The 21263-nt window shown below is 40.1% G+C and overlaps 1 protein-coding gene across 1 annotated transcript; it reads right to left on the bottom strand.

The window, feature by feature from the left end:
* Window positions 1-1739: 1739 nt before the first annotated feature.
* LOC148046319 (uncharacterized) lies at window positions 1740-5637 on the bottom strand. Its single transcript, XM_087711980.1, has 3 exons — window positions 5467-5637; window positions 3137-3367; window positions 1740-2233 (listed from the first exon to the last, which is right to left on the bottom strand). The coding sequence occupies exons 1-3, from the start codon at window positions 5633-5635 to the stop codon at window positions 2211-2213; spliced, it is 423 nt and encodes a 140-aa protein (XP_087568106.1). The 5' UTR covers window positions 5636-5637; the 3' UTR covers window positions 1740-2210.
* Window positions 5638-21263: the final 15626 nt, after the last annotated feature.

Here is a 21263-nt window from a genome sequence, read left to right as displayed (position 1 = left end):
AGCAGAGCTTTGATTACATCTTTGAGTCCACCATCTTGACTCTTTGACCATACCTTGCGGATCCCCCTGGAGCAAATCTTATAGGTTCTCTGAAACTCTTTGGCCCCGCTCCCAAATCCAATCCTTGAGCATCTCAGATAAATGAATTCCATAATATCATAATTTCCCATCTTCTCTTGATGTGTTTGCAGGGGAAACTTAATTGTACCACAACCCAATGTTTTATGGGAATGACATGACCTTCCATTTCAAAACCTCGATTGATGTTAGCTCTTAAATTCTAGCAAAAAAATGCTAAGGAAAAACAATAGGATAACTACAGAGATAGCTCTGGGAAGCATCAGACTGAGATACCTGAATACATTTAGCTTAGAGAAGAGATGGTTGTGACTGAGGAGGAATGTGATAATGTCTGAAGAAGCTCACAATCTGTTCTCTGCCTCTTCAAAGTGTGGGATGTGTAACTGATAGCCTTCAGTTACAAGAAGGCAAATTCCAATTTAATTGCCAGGAAAACACCCTAACAGGAAGTGAGATACAACAATGAACCCATATTCAAGGAGAATCTTGACAACCGCTTGTCAGGGATGTTTTAATGTTGGATTTTTGCCCTGAGCAAAGAGTTGTTGCTTGGTTGTTCTTAAGGGACTCTCTATAATCCTGAGTTGAATTATAAATTTAGTGATAACAAGATTCAATTTGTTTTTAACCTCATCCCTGCTTTGCACAACAATGGAAGACTTGAATTCAAATGTATGTTCATCGTTTTGCAACATTTGACTGGCCCTAATGAAATGTTTGTCTTAGTTATATTTTTGATGCTTTTCTTTATGGATCAATAAAACTTTCTTTGCTATTTTGTTCATTGATTCAATGAAGATGGAAAATGAATTCATACATATTTGAATCCAGCTAAAAAGAGAATGTGAGAGAAAAAGAACTAGGTAATTAAATTGGAAGTTCATATAAACCTATGATATTTTACATTCTGTTCAGAAATCTCCAGTGTTCCTGATTGACTAGTGTTTTAAAATAACTGGAAAATATGCAATAGAGATTCTGAGTGCAAAGAAAGAGAAAATGTGATTGTATCACATAGCAATTTTAGGAAATAGATTTTGCTTACTAAGACCCATCTCAAGAGTCTGTAATCCTTGCAGAGAAAGTCCAACGAAGAGGCCCTTTTCTTGTTGATATTTCTGCAACACAGGCCCCAAAGTTCAAGCTACTTTTCTTTTTGCATAAACCCTGTCTGCCAAGTGCAAAATTATAGAGAATATATTTATCTAACTGCCTGTATCTTATACACATATTTTAAACAGGTAGAATCAATCATCTTTTGGATGAAGGAATAGGCTCTGTGTGGATGCTCAGGTCAGGAGTTATTTTGAATACAAGAATTATGCTTGTAGTGTTTTACACACACACACACACAAACACACACACACACACACACACACTTTCATTTTAGCAGCCTAGAATGGAATGGAAATTAGACCACTTGGCCATCTCCTGAAGATCACTGGGCAATCTCTCATATTCTAATTTGCCTTCTATTGGTCCCTGGAAGAAAAGCTGCAATGAATGTAAATGCTTTGCTTTCCATAGGTTTTAAAGCTGGAGACATCAATATGCTTATGGAGATTGTCCTTGGCACCACCAGTCACCCCATCTCACCTGCACATATCCATTGATTGATTGTTTACCAACGCACATAAATCATGAAAAAGGACGCCATGTAACGCAGAAGAAAATATAATTTTTACTACTTTTCTAAGAACCCTGTAGGTGAACCACATGCCAGGTGTCCCTTCTTAAGCAGCACAAAAGAAATGCTAATATTATACATGTTTGAATAATTCATGATATCTCCTATGCCTCATTCTAATCAAATAGACATTTAGCCTGCTCCGGTCTGAGGAACTAATTTCCGAAGCTCCTTTTAATACAATCTCATTAGCTATTAACACCAAGTATCAGAGTGTTAGGTTAACATGCATTTTTTTATAAAGGCCTTAGAAAAATAGGGATATTGTGCCCTCTATGGGCTGGATTCCATTTTCAGGAGTAACTTCACCTTGAGATTAAATCACCTTCACCTTGAGATTAAATCTGAAATCTGAGTGCAATTCTGTTTCCACTTTTTATGATGAACATTTTCCGGGATCTTGTAATGCCAGAGTTTCTTTCTGGATGCTATGGCAAGATAATCAGTACAAAGCTCTGCCACCAGCTACAAAAGAGGCAAGAGAGAAAATAATTAGATATTCAAAGGCTCCATAGTAGGAATCCTGTTTTCCTGCTTCACTAGATCTGGTTAGATGATTCATCCATTTAATGAAGAACTGTCAGGAGTTCCCCAGCCTAAGACTATTTACATCATATCCTGTGACCAGAGGTTTATTACAAAGAAAGGCCGTGTTCCTTTCTTTGCTATGGCGGTGCCTTTGCCATGAAGTGGAACACTTGAGAGACCGCCTACTGCCAATTACCTCCACTAGACCGATTCGATCGCATCGATTAGGCCTCCTCTGAATCCCATCTTCTAGCCAGTGCAAACTGGCAACTACCCGGAGGAGAGCCTTCTCGGTGGCTGCTCCGTCCCTTTGGAACGAACTCCCCGTGGAGATTTGGACCCTCACCACCCTCCAGTCCTTCCGCGCTGCTTTAAAGATCTGGCTGTCCCGGCTGGCCTGGGGTTAAGATTGTAGCCCCTCTCGAATTGTACAATTGTTGTGTTTTCTTTTTAACATGCTGTATTGTCTATTGTTTGTCTTCTCTCCCTCCCTCTTTTCAACTGTGAGCCGCCCTGAGTCCCCCCAGGGAAAAGGGCAGCATACAAATAAAGGCAAAACAAAACAAAACAAAACAAACAAAACAAACACCACTACCTAAAATTGGGGAGTTTGTCCCACAAATCTGGAAGGGGACAGATTGGCAAAGGCTAATTGAAAGCAATTAAAATGACTTGAACCTACTGGGATCAAATCATTTAAAGTGACTTCAACACCTAATTGGAATGTTATCTGAACATCTAACCAGGATCTTATTTGAGATGGGAATACCAATCTCAAATGAGACATAAAAGCCTTGAATAAAAAGGTCAAAGGTCCCAGCTAAATATAGAGAGACTCACCTGGATCCAGCTGTACAAGGCATCGGAGAGGCCTATTTTGCTGGAATTTGAGGATGATCCCAGGTAACCCTTGTAGGAAGTGAATGCTGTCCTTGTAACCTTGCTCCAAGCAGAGCCTAGAGAGATTGATGTTATATCTCTTCCACAATATTGACTCTAGCTTGGTCAATCGCAGGCCCAATGGAAATGAGCCCAGGATACTTCCCAGCATTGAAATGACATTTACACCACCTAGACATAAAAGAGTGACATTAGCAAGGGGGAAAAACAGTTTTAAAGGCTACTTGAAATAGGTCTCTCTGTCTTTTGTCACCAAGTCAATATCTGTGTTGAAGATAAATTTCTGATTAGTACTTGGAAGTGCTTTCACATGTTACAGCACCACTACCACATCCAACCTGAAGGACCAGAGTTTTGGGTACAGCACATGTGCACTTATGGCAAGCAATCTGTTTGATGCATGACATTTCCATATAAAAGACATAAGGCAGATGTCTTGGTCCCAATAGCTTTTCATCTGATTCCTCTTGGCAATTGAGACTCAACGGACTTAACCTGTGAAGGTAGGTAGACCATGACCAATGCCTTCATCTTATCTTTATTCATTGCATTTTCTAAGGAAAGTTAGACACTGCCTCACCAGCTATTTTTTCTAATTCAATTGTCAGCAGAAGTTGTTTTCTCCAGCTGACAAAACTGTGGGCTGCTGCTGAAAACTCTTCCTGGTATACAAACCTACTGAAATGGATCTCTGTATTTATGGGATGTCTCACTTTCCTTCCTGGAACTCAAACTAGCATTCATTAAATTCCCTCCTTCAGTATTTCCCACTACAACTTGCTGGAGTAAGCTGGGCTGAGAATTAGCTGGTGGCTCAGCAAGATTCCAAGGCTGAAGCTGAACTGGAACTGAACTGACTCTCACCAGTCCTAGCTTAACATCTGTTCTAGCTTGGAGACAAAGTGGGCTGTGTTGCTCTAGATCAGTGTTTGTCAACCTTGGCAACTTGAAGGTGTATGGACTTCAACTCCCAGAATTCCCCTGGAGAGAATTCCATGGAGGGACAATTCTGGCAGTTGAAATCCATATGTCTTCAAGCTGCCAAAATTGAGAAACACAGTCCAGGATTCTACAGAAGCAATCCTTTTTTTTTCAGGGCTTCCCAAAAATAATGTTCCTGAAAGAAAATAGAAGATCAGAAAATTATACTGGCAATCAGATTTTTTTTCTCTTCTAATTTGAAAGAATGTCCATAGCTTGTGTCAAAAAGTCAAGATGGAAGCCACAGGTCAGGGACGCTAGGATAATGCCCTTTTGGTTTTTTTCTAAAATGTATGTATGCATGTATGTATGTATGCATTTTCTATATGTAGCCCTTTTTTATTGTGTGTTTTAGCAAAAAACATGTTTAAAATGTGTCAAAATATTTTTACATTAGATTTTTTTTTCCAGCAAGAAATATTTTACAAATAACCTCACTGAACTTACATTGTGGGAAACGCAGTGAAATCAAATGTTTTATTTAAACACATTGTTCCATTTGGGAAAGAAGTGAATACAGCACATGTAGTCGCTGAGACTTGATATGTTCAGATGTTTATAATTTTTTGAAGTTTATGTTTACCCTCTGAGATTTCTGGGCAAAGGAAATGGATTTTCTGTATTTTACTTCTCACCAAAAGATTTAATATTCAGCATTGGAAAGACAAACATTTGGCTCAAATTATTCACTGATCTGCAGAATTAATTTAGATTATCTATAGATGACTGTAGCAAATTATGGCTTTTATGTATTGATATGTCTGTAAACATAAGCTTTGTACATATTTGTTTCTTTATCTTTCCCCCCCTTTTCTTTTAAGTTTTTATTCATTAAATTTATATGCCGCCCATCTCACTGATAAAGCGACTTTGGGCAGCTTAATTTTGTCCCTTTTTATTTTACTTAATTTTTTTTAAGTGAAAAAGATGGTGGCCATAACGATCAAGCATCGAGGCTGCCATTTTAATCTTTTTGATCACATGTCAGAATCCTTGTGAAGGGATTTTTTTTCTATTTTCTTTCATTTGTTTGTTTTATTTCTGCAGCTGCCCCTCTCAACCAACTGAGCAGCTTATAATTCTGAAATTTAACAATCAAAGTAAGACTACAAAACAATAAAAAATATTACTGGTATCCTGCCTTTTGTCACCTAATCCGTACAAATCTAATCTTGAAAACCGCAGTTTCCTTGTTCTAACCCTTCTCCCATCTTGGTGCAACCTACGTAATTCCTTGAAGCTCTGAGACATGATCATTCCTCTTTCCTTGGTTTCTTGACACAACTTACCGGTACGTTTTCTGGCTAAGGAAGGGTTTCTTAGCCATTCATAAGCAGGATTCATGACATCAGAGGTAAAATCAAAGGGATCGTATACTCTGCAGCCGGGAGCCTCTTTGAGTTGATATGTGGGGGGTGGCTCTGCTGTGGGGCAGCTGTGGCTGGAAGTAGACGGCATATCTACAGGAATCAAATACAGAAATCAAGATTAATGAGAAGGATTGCGCTTTACAGGCATATATATTCCCAAATGCCTTAGAATCTTGCTCTGCAAATTCCATGCTCCCAAGCTGCCAATTTACAGTCCTATTTTCAACTACCACAAATACTCTACATTGTTCAAAATGGCGTCTGTGGGCGACAGTGTGCCCACCAGTGCCCTCCTCAACATTTGCCAGCCTCCCTGCCCCACTTAAATGAAAGGGAAAAGAAAAAGAAAAACCACAGGCACTTACCTGAATTCAAAAGTTTTCAAGATTAAAGCAGGAGTGGTCCACCTTGGCAACTTCAAGACCTGTGGATTTCAACTCCCAGAAACCCATGGCTGGCTGGGGAATTCTGGGAGTTGAAGTCCACAAGTCTTAAAGTCACCAAGGTTGGACACACCTGGATTAAAGTATATCTGAATTTTAAAATGTTCCTTTTGGGGCTAATGGATAGGTAACTAGAAGAAAATTGTGGAAGTTTATTTCTGTAGATGATGAATGGGATTATTACATGCTCAGAAATGGGGGGAAAATTGATACAATTCCTCCACAATAAAGCAATGATTGTTGAACATGACGGAACATGCAGATACTAAGTTAATTTTTCTAATCAGAGAAAAAAATACACTATCTAGGTTTATGGCTGCCTGGAAACTCCCTATAGATTTTTTTTTTTGCACAAAATGAGGAAAGAATGCATTTATTAGTGGTTCTGATGATTAAAAAAACAATGAATGTAAACAAGTTAGTTTTTGTAATCTCAGAGTAAGGTAACTTTATAATGTATTTATATTTGCTGAAAGGGAAATTGGAAGCTTCTTCTGTTCCTTTTTCTTCTTTCTTTCCCTGCTTCCTTTACTTCTTATTGGTTTGTGTTAGATTTTATGTTCTTAGTAAAACTTTTAATATTTAAAATTTTTAAAAAGCATCTTTTTATTAACAAATAATGACAAGCTGGCATTCTTCAAAGTAGAGAAATGTTAGTTTCTCACTTTTTGTTTAACTCCCAAGAGTGCTCCTGAGCTAGTGGGGTTCCGGATCCAGTGCAACCAGTATAGTGCAACGGGGCTGGGCGTCCACCACATGCACGCGCACTGCGCGTGAATGTGTACTTACCACCCGCGACGCTCCAGCTGCTTGGCGGAGCATTGCGCAGGGCAAGCTCTGTACGCTCCATGCGAATGCACGTAAGCCCCAATCAGCTCAAATACAGATAAGGAGGGTGGGCAGGCAGGCAGTGGGTGGGCCGTTCAGTACCTGGTACTCCCAGCAGGCACCGGGATCTTATCCCACTACTGTCCTGAGCCCTGGAGATATTTGTTGAAAATAAAAATGCCAAGTAATTAACATTTGTATGCTGTTTGGAATTTGTTCCCACCTAGTGAGGGGAGTGGGAGTGCAAGGAAACAAGAGGGATGGGGTGGAGGCAGGCAGGAAAGTACCATGCCCATCTCGTTTTTAATAAAATGGTTATTTGGGGATTGGTAGCCCTTTTAGGAATGGGTAAAACTCTTTTATCAGTACCATTCATCTCCCTATCATCTTCAGCATATTCCCTGACTCCCTGGAACTCACCATCCACCTCTAATAAACATTTGCAGTTACATCTTTTGCTCCAACATTGATAGCTCCAAGCTCTGTTTTTCAGAAAACCTAGATATCCTAGTTAATGTCCTCTCCTGCATGTGCCTCCTCTCTTCCTCAGAGTAAACAAAACTATTGACTGCTCACTCTCACTGTGTGCAAAGTACACAGTCCCCCCCCCAAACCTCTCAGCTCAGCAATTCCCAAAACAAAAGTTGAGTTGAATGTTTGATTTTATCCCAAAAATCTAATTTGCCCAACTTAATCCCCTAGTCTTCCCACAGCATGGCCATTTGACTACAAATACAACACCCAAAATTAAACAATGTGCAGCTAACATTAGATTTTTATCCTTTATTACTTTACATGCTTATATGGTTATGAACATATATCTTATTCCTTCCTCCTCCTCCTATTTACCCCACAACAACACCCTTATGAGGTGGCCTGAGTGATGGCAACTGGCCAAAGGCCCAGCCAGCTTTCCTGCTTAAGGTGGGATTAGAATTCACAGTTAACCTGGTTTCTAGGCCACTATCTTAACCACTAAACCAGTGGTTCCCAACCGTTTTTTTGGCCATGCCTCACCTAAGCATCTCTAAAATCCTGGTGCCCACACCCTCCCGGTGACATATAATTCTTACTTTACTCAAAAAGTGAATATTCATGGAGAGGAAGCCTAAAAGGCCATTAACTTGGTTTAAACAAGGTTCAAATTGCCCCTATTAAGAATCAAATTGCCCCCCTGTGGGGCGTGGGCCCACGTTGGGAAGCACTGAACTAAACCAAATTGGCTAATGCAAACTAATGCAAGCACTAGCAGACAAGAGTTTTTGCTTTCCATCTATTCAATAAAACCCGATTCTTTTCTTTTTTAAACTAAGCTTTCCATGATACTCTCTCCTCACCGATGCTGGAATAGCTGCGTTTACTACTCTCTAGTGATAGAGAAGTCTCTCTCTCCTTGGAGGAAGGCAACAAATTGGTCCGGGGTTTCTTGAAAACAGGCTGGTTTCTCCCCCAGGTTTCTGCTGGGCGCTTGCCAGGCTGTCTTCTTTGGTTGGAGAAAAACATCCTTTTCAAGTGTGACCTCTGCATGGTGTGGCTGTATGAAGCCCAGTCCTAGGCGACTCCTTCCTTCCACACTTGCCCACCTCCTACTATATGCACCCCCAATTTCCTTTCCAGGAAATGCAGGGACCTTAATGAGTTTACCCGGGAGGGGTAAAGCCACTCACAAGTCTCTGTGGGAGCTAATTTCAGACCCCAAAAGAAACAAAATCTACCAACGTCGAGCTACAGGAAGGAACGAAGTAAAAGAAAAAAAGAGGAGAGGAAATGGCTCCTGATTGCCCTTTTATAAATTAACATGCATGCAGGTGTGATGTATGGGTAGAGCTTAAAATAAAGCAAATTATTTCTCCATTGGATTTTTCTCTCTTAATGTTTACATTCCCGCCCCTGCCTTATTTGGTAGCATGGCTCTATATTGAAATGGGGTTTGTTTGAGTTCAGTTTAATGCAGGCTATGCAGGCAAAGTTAGCCATTGATGTTAGTCAACTGTGTTTTAAGAAATAAACCATGGGTTGTTTAACAAACCATAAAACAGCCACAAGGATTCATTTAAAAGCCCCCTCCACCCCAGGGTATACTATGCCCAGCCCAACAAATCTCTTTCTGATTTCATATTCCATGGAACTAGGAAATTATGACTTGTTCAACAAACTATAGTTAAAGAAAATCATTGTTTGTTCTAGTATATGAATCCAATTCACAAAACCTATTTGCATGGGAAATATAATGCTCAAAGGATTGTTTTGTCTTATCTTGGATTCCAGAGATTTGGGTCTATATTCTCTTCATAAAAACTTGAATTCCTACTACATGTTTCCCATCCTCTGTTATCTTGACCCTCAACCCAAGTTTAGGAATTAGGTGTAAATGCTAAGTAGGTTTGCTGAGTGCTGGAGTGTTCTCTTTCTCATAAAATGCAGATTACAAAGGAAGAGATACAGATCTTTTCAGGCAATGTTTATTAAAAAGTAGAATCGCTTTTTGTTAGGTTTATATACATCTTTCATTCAGCAGCTCAAGGTGATATATCCAGTTCTCCTATTTCCCCCCACACACACACACACACAACAACAATCTAGTGAGGTAGGCTGGGCCAGGAGAGGCTATCTGTGGCTTTCCATAAGGGTGAATTAGAATGTGGCTCTCCCAGTGTTTCTTAACCTTGGCAACTTGTGGACTTCAACTCCCAGAATTCCCCAATCAGCATCATGACTGGAGAATTCTGGGAATTGAAGTCCACACATCTTTACATTGTCAAGGTTGAGTAATACTACTTTAACCCCTACATGCTAATCGTGATGTTAAAGTTGGATATAAGCACTATGTCAAAATATGTGAGAGAAGGAGTTGTAACCTACATAATGTAAAGGTAAAGGTAAAGGTTCCCCTCGCTCATTTGTGCTAGTCGTTCCTGACTCTAGGGGGCGGTGCTTATCTCCATTTTCAAGCCGAAGAGTCAGCGCTGTCCGAAGACATCTCCGAAGACATGTGGCTTGGATGACTAAACACCAAAGGTGCATGGAATGCTGTTACTTTCCCACCAAAGGTGGTTCCTATTTTTCTACTTGGATTTTTAGATGCTTTCGCACTGCTAGGTTGACAGAATTTGGGATAAGTAACAGTGTTGCAGAAAATGACATGCGTTAGACATCTCAGGATACAGGAAAAGTTTATTTGGCAGCCAGGTTCAGAAAGCTAGCCCATGGCTAGCATTGCAAGTTCTGAACAACCTTAATTATCGAAGCACACGTTCTTATACATTCTCAAAAGCATTGCAACACGGAAATACTTAACACATTTCTTAGTGGTTACCTTGAGGAGAAAGCCTTATAAGGAGATGGGATCCTACTTCTCCTTTTGTTTATGGAGTACGTGTCATTAAGAAACTTTAATTGAACCTTGGACTTTTGACATAGATTTTGACATAGGCTTTTGACATCTTGTGGTTAGGGACTGGATTCCTGTTTCTTTTGCAAACTCCCACTCTGTCTATGTGGCTTTTAATATAGAAGTAAAGGGGCTCTAAGAGGCTGTCCAGCCTGACACAGTAGGTTTCACACTTAATGTCCAAATCTCACTTTACCTCTGCTTTAATGGGAGCTTACTCCATTACGTGGCACTAGGGATTTGATCCACCAAACTGCTGACCTTTCTGATCGACAAGTTCAACGTCTTAGCCACTGAGCCACCTACATTTACCAAATGAAATCAAAGTTTATAGATGTTTGTCATCAAGGGGAGGACATATTTTGGATGTGGATTACTTCTTGGAAGGAAAAAACTATCACCAGTTGCCAGATGGAAAAGAAGCAGGATGGATATAGGCAGATTTTACACTATCCGGTTAAGTTACCTTCAATTTGCCTGACGCAGTCATAAGTCTAAGCGCTCCATCTTTGTGACTGTCACTCGGGCTATTTCCTATAAAGGTTTAGTACTTTTCAGAAAGTGCACTAAACCTAGGCTCTGAGGTAGCCCAGCCAAAAGATTGCAGAAGAACCCCAAAACAGGACCCACAGAAGAAAGTCTGCTAATGCTTCTTTCTATGACCTTCCTGATCTATCAATCTTCTCTAGGAATTTCTAGGCTTCTGATTGTGCTTCATTGAGGCTGATACTATTATGTTAAACTCGCCATCCTGGGCCCAATTTTTTGGGAAGCCAGGCTCTGCCTGTCACAAGTCAGGACAAAGGGTGAGTGATGGAGGAGTAACACCTCCTTAAAAAAACCTTGGTCCAGTTGGCCCAGCTGGTAGCACCTCGTAAGGGCCCTTTTCCAGGGTTACAGGAGAGGACAATCAACGGTTTTGAAGGCGGAAGAGGGCTTTACACCCCAACGGCAGATAAAGCAGCAGAACCATCTTCCAGGAGTTTCTCCCTTTTTTAGGTGTGTATGGACTTTGGTGTGCAATCAACTCTGATTGCAAACCTCCACTGCCTTGTGACTATATCCACTACTGGAAAAGGTTCAGGAGTCAACCTCCAGGCAAAATCCAGAGCCGGAGTCCCGGAAGCAGTTCATGACTGTATACAACCAGGTTCTGGAAACTCCTGCGACGCAGCTGGAACCAATCGTATCAGCTCTGCCATTCCATTGGACTATTTCAACAACATGGAGAGTGAGGATCTGTTGCTTGGGTAACAGTCTATCCTTCGTATTAATCTACCCAGGCCTCGTGCCCTGGAGAGGACACTCCAGCGTTACCTCTTTCCAGAGCACGATACCATAGTTTTTTGAGACTGATTGATGCCAATGCATGCTATTATGTTGCCCAGTTTGCTAGACTTTCTCCTCCATGGTCTGATCTACTTCCTTCCAAGGTCTTTCCCTACAGTCACATCATTTTGAGGACTTATTGAGAACGATAGGAAGTGAATCTTTGTATATACTGGTAGCACAGGTGAGTAACTATGGCGACTTTACAGCCTGTGGACTTCAACTCCCAGAATTCCTGAGCTTGCATGGTTGCTCAGGAATTCTGGGAGTTGAAGTCCACAAGCTGTATAGTGGCCATGGCTGCCCATATGGGATAGCGGAGTGCCTAGTGAACAGCACACCCATCCATCTCTGCTCAAAATGTAATAAAATACCCCCAGCAGAGGGAATGTGCGCATCTCAAAGTAGGTGAAAACAAGTTCAAGCACCTGAAACAGAGTTCTTTCAGGTATTTTTTTTTATTTCCAAGCTTGGCAACTTTAAGATGTGTAGATGCTCTAGAGCTGTGCAAAGCTGAGGTGGGAAGACTATCTTAGATCCAGCCATTCAAATTACTCAATTTTTCTCTCTCCTACCTCCCCATTTCTAACTTCCAACTTTTTATTTCTACAAAATATTCCTAATCATCTCCAATAGGGGAAAGGGTTTTTTTGAGATCAAGCATTGCTTGGGATTTTGGAGACAGCCAGAAATTTATTTACTAATACTGTATTACTATTATTCTTGTCTTCCTTCCTAGTACCTATCTCTTCCCACTTATGACTACAACCATTTGCTTGTATCTTTAAAATTTATATTGTTTTATTTGTTTCCTAGTATGACTTGATTGCTTATTAGTAACCTATGACTATCACGAAGTGTTGTATCTTATGATTCTTGATGAATGCACTCTATTTCATTTTTCTCTATCTACACTGAGAGCATATACACCAAAGACAAATTCCTTGTGTATCCAACTATACTTTGGCCAATAAAGTATTCTATTCCATTCCATTCCATTCTATTCTATTCTAATTTCTAATTTGTATTTCGGGATGAATTCTTAAGATATAACTGATTATATGCAAACTTCAGTGCAAGCAGTCCTTCACTTACGACGGATTGCTTAGGGAATGTTTGAAGTTGCAACAGACCCCCAAAAAAGTATTTAGGACCTGGATTCAAAGTTCACACAGCCACTCCCTTCCTCACCATCACAGGATCGTATTTTGAGTGATCAGCAACCCAGTGACATGACCTTGATATGTATGCTGGAAACCAGTATTTACCAGAATGGTTTTTGTGAACAATGGTTTTGTTTAACAACTGTGGTGTTGCTTAATGACCACTCCCGAAAAGGTCATGACTGGCACAACTTAAGACCATAATTCTCGGCTCAATTACAGTCGTAAGTCAAAAACTATCTGCAGTTTTTGTCCAAATTATTTTTACAGCACATTATGGCAAAACCAAATAATAGATGTCCAATGTGAAAAGTGAGTTTATGAGACTTATGATTGTTTTGTTTATCCCAGATTGTACCAAGCAAGTAATCTCTATATCTCTAGAGTGGCAACCAGTCACTATTAGGTACGTGCATTTATGAAAAGTCTAGAGAATGTGTATCATGGCAAGGATTTTTTTTAGGGGGGAGTATAGAGAGGAGAGAGGGACGTGGTGGCTCAGTGACTAAGACGCTGAGCTTGTTGATCAGAAAGGTCAGCAGCTCAGCGGTCCGAATCCCTAGTGCCGTGTAACGGAGTGAGCTTCCATTACTTGCCCCAGCTTCTGCCAACCTACCTCGAAAGCAGGTAAAAATGCAAGTAGAAGAATAGGGACCACCTTTAGTGGGAAGGTAACAGTATTCTGTGCATCTTCAGTGTTTAGTCATGCCCACCACATGACCTTTGAGACATCTTTGGACAGTGCTGGCTCTTCGGCTTAGAAACAAGATCAGCACCACCTCCTAGAGTCTAGAATGACTAGCATATATGTGTGAGGGGAACCTTTAGCAATAGCAATAGCAATAGCAGTTAGACTTATATACCGCTTCATAGGGCTTTCAGCCCTCTCTAAGCAGTTTACAGAGTCAGCATATTGCCCCCAATAACAATCCGGGTCCTCATTTTACCCACCTCGGAAGGATGGAAGGCTGAGTCAACCCTGAGCCGGTGAGATTTGAACAGCCGAACTGCAGAACTGCAGTCAGCTGAAGTAGCCTGCAATGCTGCATTTAACCACTGGGCCACCTCGGCTCTGTACCTTAACTTTACCTTAACTTTACCTTATAGAGAGGAGAGTACAAAAGTACAAAAGTACCTTAACTTTACCTTATAGAGAGGAGAGTACAACGAAAAAGGGGAAAAAAACACTATAAACAGGAAAAACAGGAAGGTTTATTTTTAAGTTGTACAGAAATAAAAGTTATTCCAACAACAATTCGTTTAGTTTTAAAATCTAATTATAGATTTAGGAGGGCTAAACACTTTTTTTTCCCATCCCTTATATTCAGAATCCATGTTTCTTTTCTTATTAAAATAAGATCCATCACACCTGCCCCCACCAAGTGTGTTACACTGCAATCGTCACTATCTCCAGTGGCTTCTGTGGATTTTAATACCCCATATTTAAAGAACACCAAGTCAGATAGAAGTGTTCTTATTCAGAAGCCACAAAGAATTCAGGGGCTCTTTCTCTGTTTTAGATAACAAACTAAGACGTAGAGACGCAGTGTATTTACATTTACATACATTTACATACATGAATAAAGCTAACACGTTCCACGAAAATAATCTCATTTCTTATTAAAAAAATAGCGTTATCAAAGTTAATCCCAACCCCAATAAGATCCATCAGCTATTAACTGATGCAACATGAACCTCAGCAGGGTTAACTTCCCATCTCGTTGATGTTGATGAAAGACACATCCCTGTCTTTGTACTGCTTCATAAAAAGATGCAGGGATTATATTTACGTGAATCATCTAACGCTTCTGGACTTAAAGCAGAAGCGTTAGATGATCCTATACTGCTATGGGTGGTGGAAGACAGTAGTAACTCCTCTTCTTGATGAAATACAGAGAGGACCTTGCCTTGCTGTGAGTCTTCCTCAGATGAATCTATAACAGTATAGGTATTATGAAGCGTCCATTTTGGATGGGGATAGTCAACAGTACTTTTCCCATGGTTTGAAAGATAGCTTGGTGACATCAGCCTAAGAACATCTGACTTTGAGAAACTGACGCTTAGACTTTCGCAGTTTTCAGAGGAAAAAACCACATCAGAAAAAAAATCTAGAGCAGAAAGTCTAAGCTGATCAGGAGAAAGGAGAGCAGTCATATAGTCACTTAATGAGAGGGGAGTCAAACAAACATCTCCTCCATGTTGATTATTTGTAACCTGGAGAGTTGACAGCAAGGCAAGGTCCTTGAAGCTCTTACGGCTAAGTCGGATAGGTGAGAAAGAAATCTCTCCTTTCTTCGAAGGAAGGTTGGTATCAGTCAAAGTCTCTTTTCCAAGAACAGATGGTGGAAGCCCTTGATTGAGGAGAAACAAAGTTTCATTACTTGTCTGACATTTCAGGACATACAGGTAGTTCTCGACTTACAACAGTTTATTAAGTGACCTTCAAAGTTAAAACGGCATTGGAAAAAAAGTGACATGACCATTTTTTACACTTGTTGCAGCATCCCCATGATCACATGATCAGAATTCATATGCTTGGCAACTGGATTCATATTTATGCCGGTTTCAGTGTCCTAGGGTCGTATGGTCAGCTTTTGAGACCTTCTGACCAGCAAAATCATTGGGAAATCCAGATTCCCTTAACAACCATGTTACTTACTTAACAAATGCAATGATTCACTTAACAGTGGCAAGAAAAATCGTAAAATGGAGCAAGGTCACTTAACAAACGTTTCATTTAGCAGCATAAATTTTGTAAACATACACTAGAGTGTTGGATTACAGCTTCTATCATTGCTAGATAGATATATTGGTTAGGAATGATGAGGGTTGTAGACTAACACATGGGTCTACAACAGTAGTGGGATTCAATTTTTTTTACTACCAGTTCTGTGGCCGTGGCTTGGTGGGCAGTGGCAGGGGAAGGATACTGCAAAATCCCCATTCCCTCCTGATCAGGTAGGACTCGGGAGGCAAAGAATAGATGGGGGCGGAGCCAGTCAGAGGTGGTAATTACCGGTTCTCTGAATTACTCAAAATTTCCACTACCGATTCTCCAGAACTGGTCAGAACCTGCTGAATACCACTTCTGGTCTACATGCACTGAATGGCCAAAAATTATTCTTTCTTTCTATTGATGCTTCCTAAATTGACTGAAATAAAGCACATATCAATATTCAAAGGGGCAGTTTGGGCTAGTGGTTAAGGCACGAGGCTAGAAAGCGTGAGATCGTGAGTTTTAGTTCCGCCTTACAGTCCCCCTCTATCAGCTAAACTCACCTCACAGGGTTGAAGTTGTGGGGAAAACACAAGGAGGAACTATGTTGGATATGTTCGCTGCCTTGAGTTATTTGTAAAAATAATAAATGCAGGATAAATTTAAATGATTAAAAAATAAACGGGTGAACAGCCCTCTGGTTTTATTCTCTGAAGCCCTCAAAGGTTAAAATTTGGTGGCTTAACCATGAAAAGCTGACAGAAGAATTCATGGTTTAAAGAAGCAAGAATCGGAGTGGCAAATGTGAAAAGAGTGGCCTTCAGGAGTTGTCCACCCTTGAAACAAAAGATTCAACCTATCACCATGTCCACGCTTGACAGGCGTGGCTCGTTTCATGGGTAAGTCTGGGGATCCTAGAGATGGACTGTGATGCTTCTGGACCTTCTCCCACTTTTCTTCTCAGCCACCCTTAAGTCTTATGTGACATCCTGAAAAACTACCTGTGTTACAAAGCCCGCTGATGGAACAAGGACTTCGACCAGCACAGCCACAAGCTCTAACAGAGAATGTCCGCCCGAGTTGTTTCTTGACAAGGGGTGTCGAAGTGCAGATGGGAATGGGAGTTGTTATTATGTTCTGATGTGATTTCTTAGGTCTCAGCTGGGAAGAAGCATTGTTGTGAGCTGCTTTCCAGGGCTGTGCGACACCTACAGAGAATAGAAGGCATACATTTCATTAAGGCAAAAAATAGTGTCAAAAAAGACCAGATGTGCAACATATTTAGCCAAAAAGTCCTGTCCATCAACATGCATTTGCCAGCACTTTATGCCTGTAGTGCCCAGTATTTTAAACTAACTTTGTGGTTTACTCCATCATCTAGACCGGTGTTTCTCAGACTTAGGAGCTGGAAGATAGGTGAACTTCAACTCCCATAATTCCCTAGCCAGCATGGCTGACTGGGGAATTCTGGGAGTTGAAGTCCATCCATCTTCCAGTTGTCAAGATTGAGAAACACTGATCTGGACTTTTGGCCTCGCACAAAGCAGCCCTTGCCAGCAATGATATATGTTGGTTAAAAGACCTGGTTTCTAGCTGGCTACTCGGATTTGGAAGGCAGTGGTTAAAGGGCCGATTGCAATAGGAGATGCAACCTGTTAATTAAGCTTTAACCTAAGATGGGTTAATACAGCCAGACTCTTCTCTTTTGGGCAGTTTGTAGATGGAAAGTTCAACAAGGGGGAAGAATTTGGAAATAAGCTGAGATCAAGTTTGTTTGTTGACAAAGTGAAGGCAAAATCAGGAAATCTAGTTCAAAGAACAGTAGGCAGGGGCACTTTAGATCATGAGTGGAGAAGAAACAAGGAATTTACCTGTTCCCTCCTTATCGGTGATCTGTATCCCCCTTCTCCCTCCCCTATTTCCCATTAGTTCTGGAGGGCTAATAAAATATAAAAGTTCCCTCAAGTTAAATTATCTCAGTTCTTGACGACTACCTCCAATTTTCCAGCAGGGGGAGCTCTCAGCCTATACATTAAGGCATTAATTCAACCCACACGCTTGAAAAATAATACCACCTTTTTGCCTTACCACCAGTAGCAATATTACAGGTATTTATCATATTTATGTCCTGACACATTACAAGGCAGCTTGCAACAAATTAAAAATAGCATGCATTTTAAAAAATGAAACTTCAGCGGAAAATCTAATTTAAGAAGACAGGAGCTCATTTAAGGGGGAAAAATGGCCAATTCAGTGCCAGATGAAACATCGCCTGTCTCTCTAATCCACCTTTCTCATACTGCAGCTAGTTAGAAAGATAAAGTGGGAGGGAAGGAGAAAGGTGTTTAAAGTCATATTGAGTTTCGCTCTACCACTAAATGCACAGAAGAGCAATTCTGGACTCAGCTAACGTCTAAAGATGGAAGCATGCAAGAGAAATGAGCAACAGTCCAAGAGGTAGAGTGGCAAAATCTGCATTGCAACTTTGCAGTGTAAACTCAGCTTCATGTATACTAACTAGCAGGTGACCTCATGGCACAAGGATGAAAAGGCACATTTTCCACTGCAAAGGCAGAGTTGATTGTTTTGACATCAAAGAGCGGAACAGACATTCAATGGCAAGAACCGAAGAGCAATACATCTCTGGCAAATTCATGTAGGAACAGGCTGCCTTCTAAATAGGGTAAAGATAACCCAAAACATTTATCTTTATTGTCACCTGGTACAAGCCCACAGGTAACTTTTATCATCCACTCATTGGAGATTTTGAGTCAAAACTGTATTATGTTTACCTGATTTGGGTGTCTTTGTAGGGTCACATTTGGTTTCAGCCTCCTGGCCCATCTGAGGATTTTTCTTACCACCATTCATCTTGCTGGCAAACAGTAGAGCTGCTTTAGAAGAGTCGAAGTCACTTCTTGTTCTGTCAGTGATAGACCATTACAACTTTTAAAAGAGGAAACATGCTCCCTGTAACCACTGGGAAAATTCAGGGCAGTTTGTTTAATCAGGGGTCTAAAATTAGATCTGTGGTCCCAGCTGCCTAAATGGGGAATTCAATAGGAACTTTGCTGGGGCACTGCTAGGGCTGTGGATCCTGCAGCCAAATCCAGACCTCCCCTCCCCCCACTAGAAAAACAGCAGAGTTGGAGTACTCCAGTGCTTCCCAATCTTGTCAACTTTCTGGGACTTCCAAGTCCCTGAATTCCCCAACCAGCTCTGTCAGTTGGAGGTTTCTGGGGATTGAAGTCCACACATTTTAAAGTTGCCAAAATTGAAAAACACTGGCTTATTCTCTTTGCTGCCATCTTGTGGTCATTCAGGTTCCAGTATCCCTGGATTGGGTAAAAACTATCTTTTGCAGTCATGAAGTCGATGGGAGCTCTTACATAATTCAATTAAAGGACATCAGATGGGAAGAAGAGGATATTCACTAGCTTTATCTATTTTACAGTAAGAACTGTTGAAGATATTGGGTGAACAGCATCCCCATAAATCAGTACTTAAGCTCCTTAGCATACCACGTTGAATCATAAAAAAGCCAACCATGCTTTTAGCCTACAGTAAGGCAAACTTGGTCATGTTATTAATTTATGGTCCCAAGTATTAAAGTGGTTAATCAAATATACCAAACTTAAATTAGTAAAAATAAGATGCAGTCTGAAAGCTTTCTTGCTTCCCAATCTCTCACTTCCCAATTTTTTTTAAATTGAAAATTTTGAAAAAAAAACTTTTACAAATATTTACCTCCCTCCCCCCCAACGCCCCCCCCCAACCTTCCCCCTCACAACCACTTCCCAGAACCAATACAGGGTATAAATCTTTAACAAGGATATTCTAAGATAAACTTAAAGAAAAAGTATCATCTTTCATTGAGCTTTAACTCCTCTTTGCTAGGCTCACTTCCAAATTTTTGAGTGTTTTATAAATCATGCTGTAGGGCTCAGCAGACTATCCAAAGATTATAAAATTGGTAATTCAGTAAACCATCCAATAAGCTATTGCTTAGTGTCTTTTGTTGGCTTAATTACATAGAGTGACACAGTCATCACTTGTTTAGCCATGGTTTACTGGTTTACAAACTTTATAATCTTAGTCTGCTGAGCCCAATAGCATGGTTTATAAAACCTCTGCAAAAACTTAAACAGACCATGTTATAGGTTAGCACAATCCTGGTATTAAACACAGCAAATTTATAAATACTCAGATAAGCAAAATCACAGTTTCAAATATTTTTAAGAGCAGAGACCTTTTAGAAAAAAGAAAAGTGAATTTCAGAGCAAAAATATCTTCTGAATTCACCAAAATACTGTTCTTTTTTTTCCTTTCTCTGGCTAGTATAGCTCAGACACCATGAAAATTTCTTTTAACTTCCACGGTTCTCAAACTAGCAATTTATACCTTTCATTTCCCATTAAACTGTAATAGGCTCCACCCCCAAAGCCACGCCCCCAACCTTCCCCCTCACAACCACTTCCCAGAACCAATACAGGGTATAAATCTTTAACAAAGATATTCTAAGATAAACTTAAAGAAAAAGTATCATCTTTCATTGAGCTTTAACTCCTCTTTGCTAGGCTCACTTCCAAATTTTTGAGTGTTTTATAAATCATGCTGTAGGGCTCAGCAGACTATCCAAAGATGATAAAATTGGTAATTCAGTAAACCATGGCTAAATAAGCTATTGCTTAGTGTCTCTTGTTGGCTTAATTACATAGAGTGACACAAAGTCATCACTTGTTTAGCCATGGTTTACTGGTTTACAAACTTTATAATCTTAGTCTGCTGAGCCCAATAGCATGGTTTATAAAACCTCTGCAAAAACTTAAACAGACCATGTTATAGGTTAGCACAATCCTGGTATTAAACACAGCAAATTTATAAATACTCAGATAAGCAAAATCATAGTTTCAAATATTTTTAAGAGCAGAGACCTTTTAGAAAAAAGAAAAGTGAATTTCAGAGCAAAAATATCTTCTGAATTCACCAAAATACTGTTCTTTTTTTTCCTTTCTCTGGCTAGTATAGCTCAGACACCATGAAAATTTCTTTTAACTTCCACGGTTCTCAAGCTAGCAATTTATACCTTTCATTTCCCATTAAACTGTAATAGGTTCCACCTGGGAAGACAATTAATGTGTTATAGTTGCTTGTTCTCTTTTGCACTCCCACGCTCCCTTCTAAAGTCTGCATTTTTCTGGTTTTGCAATGATTTCTTGGAACATTTTAAAATCATCAATGCTTTTTGTTCAGTAATAAAACTGCACAATCAAAGAAATTAAGGTTATAATGTGGTGGCTTGTTTATTTCTAAAGCAACAAAAAGGTAACATCTTAAAAATAGGAGATTTGTTATCAGACATGCTTTTGGACTTCAGTCCATCTGATATATCAAAGGTTATCCAATTACAAATATGAATTAAAATTGGAGCAGGCAAAGAAAACGTAAACAGTTCAGTGTTAAACAAAAGGCAGAACAACTAGATAGGAAGAGGATATTATTTGCCTCCACTTACAAAATGCTTATTACTGATGAAAACAAACTCGCATTGAATCAGCTGACAGAATAAAATTTATATTTATCTTGATTGAAGCTACAGAAATTTGGATGCAGCCTCAGTAAGGCAGGACATAAAGCGAGACTTGGAAATAAGAGTGAACATGAAACGGGGTCAGACTAGAGGATTTCTTGGGGGCCCCATTCTATCCCTTCTAGCTCGTTATACATTTTCTAGTCTTGAAGAAGAACAGGAAACTTGAACGTAGGACATTCAAATGTCAAACTGCAACACCTGTTGTAAGTAGACCAAGACCGTTGGAGGTCTTGCTTGCGAGTCAGACATAGAG

Source organism: Thamnophis sirtalis, unplaced genomic scaffold (assembly GCF_051295495.1).
Source record: "Thamnophis sirtalis isolate CommonGarterSnake01/CBP01778 unplaced genomic scaffold, rThaSir2_p1.2 scaffold_4, whole genome shotgun sequence".
In the NCBI taxonomy this organism is placed as follows: Eukaryota; Metazoa; Chordata; class Lepidosauria; order Squamata; family Natricidae; genus Thamnophis; species Thamnophis sirtalis.
Note: the sequence above shows the minus strand (reverse complement) of the source record. Positions and strands in the feature narration are given on the sequence as shown.

Excerpts from the sequence above, each read along its gene's own strand:
- LOC148046319 (XM_087711980.1), bottom strand. The coding sequence starts at position 5,635 with ATGCCGTCTACTTCCAGCCACAGCTGCCCCACAGCAGAGCCACCCCCC. Across the intron at positions 3,368-5,466 it reads CTTAGCCAGAAAACGTACCG|GTGGTGTAAATGTCATTTCA; the intron begins GTAAGTTGTGTC and ends TTTTATGTCTAG. Across the intron at positions 2,234-3,136 it reads CCTTGTACAGCTGGATCCAG|CTGGTGGCAGAGCTTTGTAC; the intron begins GTGAGTCTCTCT and ends CCTCTTTTGTAG.